The sequence below is a fragment of the Oncorhynchus tshawytscha genome, linkage group LG33 (assembly GCF_018296145.1).
Source record: "Oncorhynchus tshawytscha isolate Ot180627B linkage group LG33, Otsh_v2.0, whole genome shotgun sequence".
NCBI lineage: Eukaryota > Metazoa > Chordata > Actinopteri > Salmoniformes > Salmonidae > Oncorhynchus > Oncorhynchus tshawytscha.
In genome coordinates, this window is record NC_056461.1 from 11467533 (window position 1) to 11480005 (window position 12473).

Consider the following 12473-nt stretch of genomic DNA (forward strand, 5'->3'; position numbering starts at 1 on the left):
AATCAGGACAGGTCGTTTCACTGAGCAGCAATTACGAACACAGGCTGTAAAACTGTGAACACTTAGGTCATTACAGAAAACACCAAACTGATATCAGGATTATTTGTGAGGATAACATCGAGGAGAGTAGCCTTTTCTGGGTGTTCGGAGTCATACCTTGTGGGATTGGTAATAATCTGAGAATGATAGAGAGTCCCACTGCTTTAGGACTTGGTCAGGTGGTTTAAGCATGTCCCAGTTTAGGTCACCTAGCAGGACAAATTCAGACTTAGTGTAAGGGGCCAGGAGAGACCTTAGGGCAGGTAGGGTACAGGCTGGTGCTGATGGAGGAAGATAGCATCCAGCAACAGTCAACAAAGAGCTATTTGAAAGTTTAATGCTTAAAACCAGCTAATCAAATTGTTTGGGGACAGATTTGGTGGAGACAACCTGAGCACTGAAGGTGATCCTTGCTAAAGATTACCACTCCCCCACCTTAGGGAGATCTGTTTTGCCGAAAAAGGTTATAACCAGAAAGGTTAACATCAGTATTCAAAACACTCTTCCTCAACCACGTCTCAGTAATGACCAACACATCTGGATTGGAGCTGTAAACCCACACTTTCAATTGATCCATTTTAGGTAATATGCTTCTAGTGTTAACATACAGAAAACCCAGGCTTTTACAAGAGCAGAAATCATTGAAGCAGATATCAGAGTCAGAATTGGGGCTAGCAACAGTAGATGGGCCAGGGTGTACATGCACATTTCCAGATATCATCAACAGTAATACAATCAAGGCACAGCATTGGACAGGGAGAGCTCTGCAGTGCTGATTTATGACATCTGAATGTGCATCAGATGGCAACAAGATCCTATTGTACAGCAATTTCATCAAGTAACATGAATACAAAACCCGGCGAGTGGTGGTTAGAAAAGGATGGGAGGCCAATAGTCCATGTAACCAATAGAGAGTCAGAGTCCCGAGTGCGGGAACAAACAGTCTGTCCCACGGTTGGGCAAAGAAAGTTTGTAGTCAACAAAGTATGCAGGAGTCATGAGGAAAATAGCCAAATGCACAAGATTTTTTTTATATATATATAACAACTAGCCATTGTAAGCCATTTTAAGTTCAGAGTCACTCGTCCGAAAGGGTGTATGTGCTGGAGGCGTGCAAAAGCTCTGGAGAGAGGGGTGAGTGTGGTGGAGGTACCTGTACCAGATGGGGGGAGACTGTCTAGGGCAGATCGCCAGGTGGAATCCAAGCAGCAGTGCAGCAGGCAACGGGAGTAGGTGTCACCCACTTGGGAGAAGCTTTTATTTCTGGAGGCAGATTTCTTGTAGAAAATGCCAGTGAATGGTTGCTGAACAGCAGGAGGGGGCTTCAGAGAACGCTTCAAAGACTCCCTCCACTTGTTGGGCCTTAAGACCTCGACCCCTTTTTACTTCACACCTTCGTGCTAATTGAATTTGTATCTAGTCTGTCCTTGCAAGCCTGGGAGCCTTAACTCAACATTCAGTCCCCAAAAAGTAAAATAAATCATTGTAATGTACTTTACACCATTGCTATTTTCTGCATTGTAAAATAATAGTGAAGACATCAAAACTATGAAATAACACATATGGAATTGTGTAGTAACCAAAAAATATATTTTATATTTGAGATTCTTCAAAGTAGCCACCCTTTGCCTTGATGACAGCTTTGTACACTCTTGGCATTCTCTGAACCAGCTTCATGAGGTGGAATGCATTTCAATTAACATGTGTGCCTGGTTAAAAGTTCATTTGTGGAACTTGTTCCTTCTTAATGTGTTTGAGCCAATCAGTTGTGTTGTAAGGGTGATATACAGAAGGTAGCCCGTTTGGTAAAAGACCAAGTCCATATTATGGCAAGAACAGCTAAAATAAGCAAAGAGAAATGACCATCATTACTTTAAGACATGAAGGTCAGTCAATACGGAAAATGTCAAGAACTTTAAAAGTTTCTTCAAGTGCAGTCGCAGAAACCATCAAGCGCTATGGTGAAACTGGCTCTCATGAGGACCGCCACAGGAAAGAATGATGCAGAGTTACCTCTGCTGCAGAGGATACGTTCATCAGAGTTACCAGCCTCAGAAATTGCATCCCAAATAAATGCTTCACACAGTTCAAGTAACAGACACATCTCAACATAAACTGTTCAGAGGAGACTGCGTGAATCAGGCCTTCAAGGTCGAATTGCTGCAAAGAAACCACTACTAAAGGACACTAATAATAAGAGACTTGCTTGGACCAAGAAACATGAGCAATGGACATTAGACCGGTGGAAATCTGTTCTCTGGTCTGATGAGTTCAAATTTGAGATTTTTTGGTTCTAACCGCTGTGTCTTTGTGAGACGCAGAGTAGGTGAATAGAGTATCTCCGCATGTGTGGTTCCCACCGTAAAGCATGGAGGAGTCAGTGTGATGGTGTGGGGGTGCTTTGCTGGTGACACTGTGATTTCTTTAGAATTCAAGGCACACTTGAGATGGTTTGGGATGAGTTGGACCGTAGAGTGAAGGAAAAGCAGCCAACAAGTGCCCAGGTTATGTGGGAACTCCTTCAAGACTGTTGGAAAATCATACCAGGTGAAGCTGGTTGAGAGAATGCCAAGAGTGTGCAAAGCTGTCATCAAGGCAAAGGGTGGGTACTTTGAAGAATCTCAAAAATATAATATATTTGGATTTGTTTCACACTTTTTTGGGTTACTACATGCTTCCATATGTTTTACTTCATAGTTTTGATATCTTCACTATTATTCTGCAATGTAGAACATATTAAAAATAAAGAAAAACCCTGAATTGAGTATGGGTACTGTATGTGTTCGAACATCTAAAATCACAAACAAATTCCAATAGAAATCTCTGTCAGAGTTTTGGTTTAGTTGTCATCTAAATATGTTTTGACTTAGCTTTCAACCTTTTAAAAGCACAACAAAGTTCGAATGGGAATTCAATTTCAGATATTTTTTACTCATCAATTATTCATTTGAAGAGAAACTAGAATCAAAGCTGGACAGTCAGTGGCACAGATGGAACTATCTAAGCAGAAAATATATCTCCTTCAAATATTGATATTTCGTTGCGTTGACAACCAAACACAATTCAATATCCAGTTTGTCTACAAATTAATATTTGGCATGTTGGATTCCCATCTCCATCTGAACCAAACATCTAAGTTAAATATTTACACTGAACAAAAATAAAACGCAACATGTAAAATGTTTGTACCATGTTTCATGACGTTGTTTCAAAGGTACAAATTCAACATATTTTATACAAGGTTTAGCTATGTTGAAAAGTGGTTATCAGGATGACATAATCCTGTTGATGAATTTTCACTCTCAAAACAACAGTTTACGTAGATTACTTTTTTCAAATCAAATTTAAAGTACTTTCCACATAGATTCCACATTACAAAACATTGACAAATGATGTTGAAACCATGTTGATTCAACCAGTTTGTGACCAGTGGGAGGCCACTAAAAATATACTGTAGCTTTCATCTGGATTCATCTATGTCATGGAAAGAGCATAATGTTTTGTACACTCAGTGTATATGCCTTCCTACTGCTTGCTATTATTTCTATCTGATAATGTATGCATATTTAGGTGCACTCCTCAATAGGTTTGAGCTAATATTCTATAGGTGGTGCAGTAACTCAGGCAGAAGACAATTTTCCGGTGAGCTTCTTCCCAAGTCAAGTACTGTGTTTAAGTAAAAAAGACAAACAATGTCCCGTTTGGAACACTGACAAGTAGAGCATTAAATCTGATTGGGTAGGCCTGGCTCCCAAGTAGTTGGGCCTGGGCCCATCAAGGCCTACTTGTGCCTAAGACCCTGGTGCCCAGTGCGTACTTCAGCCACGCTGAAAACAAATCATCCAGTTTTGCAGTTCGCTGATATCACTTAATTGGGGGGAAAGCAATGGACATGCACACATATGAAGCTGATGTGTCATTTGAACACAACAAAAGACAGCAATTTAAATAATCGTTGTTATTTCAACCATACAAGCTCAGTACAAGTAAAAGAGTGAAATGCACGGAATTATGCGCTCAATATTCTTGCTTGATTTTTATACTTCAGGCATTGTTGTGGAGCTGTCAAGTTAACCAATATGATGCAAATGTTGAAATGTAGCATACTGTTTCAATCCATCTTGTAACAATTTTAAATGGATACAAACTAACTTGACCTTCTCACAGAGAAGAAACATTTATTTTTCATGAAAAAATTAATTCATTTTATGGGACACAGTTCACATTATAGCCTAATAACTATTTACAGTATATCACAACGTTTGTAGTAGTAGTCAGTGGTAAGCAACATTCTTTACTGATAGCATTCTGACAGCCTTTCAATGGTTTTGAGTTCTTGAAAAGTGCAATGAAATCTCCTTATAGTTTTTCTAAAAGTTCATATGACATTTTATGTTCATTACTGATGTGTGTGCTGGTATATTATATTGGTATTCTTGTAATAAGACTGTGACATATACAATAGATCCATCCATGTCAATAGATCCAATCTCCTACAATCCACTTTGGCACCGTATTTCCATTTTGTCCAAACACTAAACAGGACATCATGTTTCTGCTCGGCTGACATTCCATTTTGGAGCATCACCAATGAACTCAAAGTTCGAAGAATAACACAATCACTATAGAACGATTACTATTTCTCCTCTTATCGTGTCAGCTGTTAGTAAAACCAACCGTGTGTTTGCACAGCTCCCAGAAATCCTTCACCTGTGAGTTCAGTTTATCAACGTGTATTTCAGTTCAACCCGTCAGAAGTCCCAACCTTTTAGGCTATTAGAAGTCCTAAATGCCCTTCCCTCTGTGACTTTTCTGTATTATCAGCCACTCTGGCTGAGTTTGTGTTTGTGTCCATCAGATGCATTTCTCCTGTAAGTTCAGTGTCTCGTCTGTAAATGTCACATGCAGAGTCTTGTCCTTTCGGTCCAATCGCACCCTGTTCAGACGTGAAGGGTCAACTGTCCCCTCTGACCTCATTGATATCCTGGGGCCCTTTTTGGGATCGTTTTGCATCCCCTTACCCGCTGGTGTCTGTTGGTCCCGGAGCAGGGAGTGCTCCACAGCAGGGAGGCTAGGTCTTCCCTCTCCCCCTGTCCCTCTAAACCCCCCCAGCCCCCCTTTAGTCCCCTCTGGAAGGTAAAGAAACGTCTGCGAGGTGCTGATGACGTCCTTCAACTCGCGGGACACCAGTGACGGGGAGTCCAGGGAGACGATGGACGAATTCCGATGACCTTCACCTCCGCAGCAGAATTGACCACTGACCCCTGAGCCCCGCCCCTGGCTGCCCAAGCGACAGAACAAACACTTGATCTTCTCCACCAGCTTCAGTAGGACGGTCTTCCTCAGCAGGATGTAGATCCAGGGGTCGAGGATGGGGTTGACGGAGGCAATTCGGATGGCGTGGAGATCTGGGTTCTTCTCTATGGGAGTTGAACGGGCGTCAAATTCAATCCTGGACAGCTGGTTTACAAAAATCCGCAGCTGAGGGAGGAAGGAAGGGAGATGGACAGGGTTTAAGGGTTATTGGCTATCCTGTGTATGTATGAGGAGGATGTACATTGGAAGCTTCAATAGGTGTGTTCAATAAGATCTGGATAAGAGCATCTGCTAAATGACAAAAATTTACAAATTTTACAAAATGATTGATTTCCTATTGAATCCTGTTGAACTACTTTAATTAAATACAATTGAAGTAGCATTCAAGCCTGCTTTCTTCTTCAAACATGAATAACATTCATCTAAACCTAGCAGTTCTTCATGTTATTGTAGTGCAAGAAAAAATATACATTACGGACATACAGAACACACTATCATGGTTGAAAAACTTCTAACCTATTTGACTATGATGTTGTAACGTTGGCATAAGATGAGCATTGGCATTGGAGTGTACTAGGAGCAATAGTATCAGCAACAGGCAGCGGCACGGAAGCCTGGGCAAAGAGCCAATGAAAACACAACCCCACTCCCCATGTTAATCATCAATCATATGAACGTCTCTGGCCATTGGCTCTCCCCTGGGTCCAATTAAACAAGTGAAGTAAAGTAACTAGCTTATATGATAAGGTTGTTACTGGTAAATACAGTAGGAGGGAGAACTCTTAAGGACACTGATTATTGAACTACAGGGAAAGGGGGATACCTAGTCAGTAATACAACTGAATGCATTCAATTGGAATGTGTCTTCCACATTTAATCCAATTCCTCTGAATAGGAGAGGTGCGAGGGGCTGCCTTAATGGATATCCACGTCGTCGGCATCCAGGGAGCAGTTGTTATTCGGGGTTAACTGCTTTGCTCAAGGGCAGAATGGCAATTCTTCCACCTTGCTGGCTCAGGGATTCAAACCAGCAACCTTTCTGTTACAGGTCCAACACTCTTAACCGCTAGTCTACATGCTGCCCTTACAGGGTCTCTTTCAGCTAGTCTTTTCATTTTTTGTTTGGTGGAGTTTTTGAAGCTTGCAGGATGTACTGTAGTGGCTTGGTCCTCTCAATCAGCACATGGGGGGGGACAGCATATAGAACACAATAATATCTAATTGTAGACCAACGGGTCTTCTTCAGACCTTAAGCCCTCAGTTTTATTTTCCAGGGGAGGGTTTTTGAAGCTTGCGGGATATGATGTACTGTCTCTAGTGGATCTGTCCTTACATGTAACTCTCAAATGCTGCATGGGGATGGTTTATAGAACACAATATATCATTGGTCCTCTTCAGAACTTTTGCCCTCGGTACCTTGCAGTTTGTTTTTTCATTTTTGTTGTGGAGTGTTTTTCAAAGCGTGTAGGATGTACAGTCTCTAGTGATTCTGTCCTTACAGTATCCTCTTTTGACTATCATGCAGTGCATGGGGACAGAATGGCTTGTAGTATTCTTTGCACTGTAAAACCATAAAACGTGACACGTTTATAACGTAAACGTCAGTGTTTAAAACTTCAACATTACGCATTTAGATTAGACAACAAGTGTTCTCATCTTAAACAAAGGCGTTTAAAATGCAAGATTAAACATGACAGTCAGCTGTTTCCTGTCAGTTAACCAATCAGGAGAACACCTACTGTATATCTCCTAAATGATCCGATTTCAAACACTAGTGTTTACTTTCCCATCATCCTGTTTAGAGTGCATTTAGTCATTACAAAGTGATGTGACGTTCCATAACTTTTGTTCAGATCAGTGTTAGGAATGTCTGTCACCTTACCTACATTTCAGCACTTAACAGGACATTTGACTCAAGACATCTTTTCAATCGAGTGGTGTTGTTGTTACTCAACTGGGTTGAGTCAATTTCCGTTAACTCTCCGAGGCGAAAAGACGTGGGAGTGGCATCATTATCATATTTCTCAGCATGCTTTGTTGCAGTTTGATTTTTAGAATAGTTTGTTTTAATATATGTGTTTCCTCGTGTAAATTGATCCGAAACACTCAGATCCTAAACATTTGGTTTTACAGTATGTTCAGAGGGCAGAGTTTGGTGGAAATGGTTGACACTGGCTGAGCAGTAGACAGACAGACCGATCCCATCAGAAACAATTGCTACGTTCTCCCACAAGACAACATTTCACTCACAGCAAAGGGAACTAACAAGGAAAATCACTGACTACCAAACCAGGGGTTCAAAAGGGGTTCTGAAGGACATCCATGGGGGTCTCCACTGAAAGTTGACAAGCAACTTGGAAAATGTACCCTAAAATATTCCCACCATGGATACACACTAAATTTGGCTAGCAAATGGAAAACAAAAAGAAAACCCCACACCAACTCCCAAACATCACCTGGGCCAGCACAGGTGAAACACCACCCAGCAACAAGATGGACAAGCCAGCACAGGTGCAACAGATACCCACCAACAAGGAGACACCACCAATCGATAAGCTGATGAAATCTGAATATTTGCATTTCTCAAGGTACACACAAATGTGAATTAGCCTGTCTTCCTTATCGGTTTGCTAAATCACAAATACTTGTTATTCATGCTATCAAATTAGATATTCATCTAAAATATTATGAATCCAAGGACTTCTCTTTAAGGTTTTGTTATAGTTATAGTTTTGTTACTGGTGACTTTTGTATCTAAAGATAAAAGCAAAAATGATCAATAGATCAATTATATTTACTTGTTCTTATTTTTCTCAAAGTAAGGAAATGTTTCTAATGGCAAGAGCGCCAGAAGTTGACATCAGAGTTACCAGAGTAACAACACCTCAGCAGACAAGCGTCTGAACAATAACAGTGCAATCACACGTTAATTAATTACGCGTGAATTATAATCAAGCCTATCAATATCTTTCATTCGATTAGGAGCTAATTTACTAAATATTAAACCATTTTCTTTAATGCACATTTTGGGCATGTTCCCTCCAATTAAGAATGCGTATGCTGACGTATAAAGTTGTTACAAATGACACCACACCAACCAGAACGTTATCCATTCCTGCGCACACACAACGAGAGACACAAAAGAGAGACCAACATGTTGCGAAACTTTTTTTAAAATCTGTCAAACTATTGCAAGATGTCAACTTACCACCAAAGGTATGGAGCAGATGAGAACAACCACGGAGGTAGCGATGAGCAGAATGACCATCTGGATCTCTGCGCCGGCCAACCGTTGGAAGCTCCGTCTGCGCCTCAGGTCCGCTATGCGTCCTCCCTGGTCCGTACCCAGCGATGTTCTGCGGATGAACCGCTTGTGCATCATAATCAGCGCCCCGCATACCAGCACGTTGCATATCACCGTGGCCAGGATAAGAAAGGAGCTCACCCCGGCGTACATGTAGGAGAAGGCGGCGTGCGTGGAGTCATTAGTCCGCCAGTCGATGAAGCACCAGGTCCCTGGGAACTGTTTATTCACTTTCCCCAGCCCCATGGCAGGCAGCGCGCAGAACAGCACGTTAGAAATGTAGATGCCCGCAAGCGTCAACGCCGCAAGTCTTTGGTCCACGCAATGGTTGTAGAAATACGCATGGTTTATAGCCAAGTATCTCTCTATTGACATGGCACAGATAATGCTGAGGCCGACTAGAAAGAAGAAGAGAAGGATGAAGCCGGAGTACTGACACAGTGACTCTCCACCCGGCCACTTCCCTTGCACATAGGTGGCGATGGTGACGGGGCTGGCCAGTAGCGTGCCCAAAAGGTCGGTCACTGCAAGCCCGCACACCAGGGTGTAAAAGGTGGTTTCCTTCTGTTCCTTCCGAGACTTTCGGAGCACCACGATGGCGATGACGTTCCCCACCACTCCGAATATAAACATAATCACCGGGATAGTAGGCTCCCGGGGCCCACTTGTCATCGTGCCGTTATTCATACCCGACATTATTCTGTAAATGTCTATGTGGAACGAAATAGTTAGTTATTCTTCAGTGTTATCTCCCAAACCGTTGGCATGTAGACGATATAGTTACTCTTTCGTTGGTGCGTGCTCTCCAAGTTGCTCAATAACGTGCAAATCCACCCAAGTTCCATCATCTTATCTATCCTTTACGCACTCGAATAACCACTCTAACGAGTGTCTCCGTGTATACCTTCGTCTCTTCTGTTAGTCGCGAACTTTAGGTTTTTGACTATGAGAAGTGTTTTTGTCTCAGGCGTTCTGCACACCGCGCTGCAGTGTTCAACATGTTCAACTCCTCCTCTGTCGTCGCTCCCTTCACTTGTAAGTTTGAAGCAGAGGCTCCGCACTTTTGGAGGTGGAGCAGCTTTAAAGACGTCCTCCAGTTAATTGTTTTACTTTTACTGTTGAAAAGCATATCCCAGAAGGGGAGGACCATCCTCCTCAGTGAAATTTCATAAAAAATTAAAAATAACGAAACGAAATAATAATAATAATAACGAAATAAGTTATCCTTTTTAGATAAAACTATATTAAATATATTCATTCTTAAGTCATCAAGTAATTGATTAAAACACACTGTTTTGCAATGAAGCTCTTTCAACAGCACTCTCTGGGGGTAGCACCATGATGTAGGCAGAGAACAGCTAGCTTCTGTCCTCCTCTGTGTACATCGACTTCAATACAAAACCAAGGAGGCTCGTAGGCCTCACCCACTTTCATAGACCTACATGGTAATTATGAACACTTCTGGGGGATGACCATCAACCAATCAAAGGTTTTGCAGTATGAAGTGACATGCTGTCCATCCAATCACAAGATTAGAATCAGAGAATTAACATAGTGTGTTGTAATGGGGTTGTGCCGCAGAGCATTATGGGGGGGTTATGTGTTGAGAAGCTTGGTGAGTTGATGACATTGTTGGATAGAGATTGTAAAGTGATAGTTGAGCATTTTGGGGGATATTATTCAATTCAAATTAGTTTCTTCAAAATACAGGAGATGGAGGAGGTAGATTATACATAGTTTTCTTGGTTTTATAACTTTATTTTTGTGTCCAGTTATTGCAATTTATTTCAATTTGTTTTGCTAACTTCAGTAGCAAGTAGCAGTAGGTAGCTAGCTACCAGCTCGAGCAGCTACTGTATCTACCAGCCGTTTTCACCGCCAATCCTACTGAAAATGTTGTTGACTTTTTGTTGAAGAACCCCTTTAATTCTCTGGGTTACTCGGAAAAGGTGCAAATTAAAACCGAGGGTAGACCTCTGCCTGAGATCAGTTTTATGAAGAAGGATGAAAAGGTGAGTGGGCTTTCAATACCAATTGGTATCAAAAGTATAGCTGTATAGCAGGGAGCCTTTCATCAAGCTGCCTGTATTGCTGGCCTTGCCTGCTTTTTGGAAAGAATTGAGCCTTGGGCGAAAGGGGGGTACAGGGACCTGAAGAACATCCATCGTTCAGCTAAACTGCAAAACAAAAGCAGGAGGCATATAAATGCCCACATCAGATTCAAGCTTCTGGGAAAAAGCTGTATCGATCATGACGAAGGTCTGCATATTGACACTGTGCAACACACAACAAGAAAGTAAGAAGAAACAGGGATGTTATTAAGCGGTTTATCAACACCACTGTTTTGTACATAATGTTGCTGCTACTGTCTCTTATGACCAAAAAGAGCTTCTGGACATCAGAACTTGGATTACTCACCTCAAATTGGACGAGGAGTTCTTCTTCAATGAGTTGGACGTTAGGGATATACTACAGACACACGACCAGGCCCAGATCCCCGTGATTCACTGGAAATGTAGGTTTCGTGGAAAGAGATCAGAATGCCTTGTGAGGATCAGGGGACGAGTGGCGAATCTGCCCTTGCCTTCCGTTCTGCCAGCTAAAACAATAGCTGGTGCACGATATCTAATGAAGTCTCAAGGTTTTGCTCTCCTGAGGTAGAGTTTCTCATGATAAGCTGTAAACCACACTATCTACCTAGAGAGTTTTCATCTGTATTATTCGTAGCTGTCTATATACCACCACAGACCGAGGCTGGCACTAGAACCACACTCAATGAGCTCTATTCTGCCATAAGTAAACAGGAAAATGCTCATCTAGGTGGCGCTCCTAGTGGCTGGGGACTTTAATGCAGGGAAACTTAAATCAGTTCTACCTAATTTCTATCAGCATGCAACCAAAGGGAACAAAAATTCTAGACCACCTTTACTCCACACACAGAGACACGTACAAAACTCTCCCTTGCCCTCTATTTGTCAACTCTGACTATAACTCTGTCCTCCTGATTCCCGCTTACAAGCACAAAAATTGAAGCAGGAAGCACCAGTGACTCGGTCTATAAAAAAGTGGTCAGATGAAGCAGATGCTAAACTACAGGACTGTTTTGCTAGCACAGACTGGACTATGTTCCGGGATTCTTCCGATGGCATTGAGGAGTACACCACATCAGTCACTGGCTTTATCAATAAGTGCATCGAAGACGTCGATCCCACAGTCACTGTACGTACATACCCCAAACAGAAGCCATGGATTACAGGCAATATTTGCACTGAGATAAAGGGCCTCTGGGCCAGACGGATTACCAGGATGTGTACTCCGAGCATGCACTGACCAACTGTCAAGTGTCTTCACTGACATTTTCAACAGAGAGTAGTCTGTAATATCCCTGTCTTAGTCTGTAATATCAACATGTTTCAAGCAGACCACCATAGTCCCTGTGCCCAAGAACACTAAGGTAACCCGCCTAAATGTAGCCATGAAAAGCTTTGAAAGGCTCACATCAACACCATTATTCCAGAAACCTTAGACCCACTCCAATTTGCATAACGCACCAAAAGATCCACAGATGATGCAATCTCTATTGCACTCCACACTGCCCTTTCCCACCTGGACAAAAGGAACACCTATGTGAGAATGCTATTCAGTGATTACAGCTCAGCGTTCAACACCATAGTGCCATCAAAGCTCATCAATAAGCAAAGGACTCTGGGACTCAACACCTCCCTCTGCAACTGGATCCTGGACTTCCTGACGGGCCGCCCCCCAGGTGGTAAGGGTAGGTATCAACACATCCGCCACCCTGATCCTCAACACG

The 12473-nt window shown here is 42.2% G+C and overlaps 1 protein-coding gene across 1 annotated transcript; it reads right to left on the reverse strand.

Annotated features, from left to right (window-relative positions):
• Positions 1-2949: 2949 nt before the first annotated feature.
• On the reverse strand, positions 2950-9713 carry LOC112230884 (prostaglandin E2 receptor EP4 subtype). Its single transcript, XM_024397230.2, has 2 exons — positions 8564-9713; positions 2950-5520 (listed from the first exon to the last, which is right to left on the reverse strand). The coding sequence occupies exons 1-2, from the start codon at positions 9353-9355 to the stop codon at positions 4894-4896; spliced, it is 1419 nt and encodes a 472-aa protein (XP_024252998.1). The 5' UTR covers positions 9356-9713; the 3' UTR covers positions 2950-4893.
• Positions 9714-12473: the final 2760 nt, after the last annotated feature.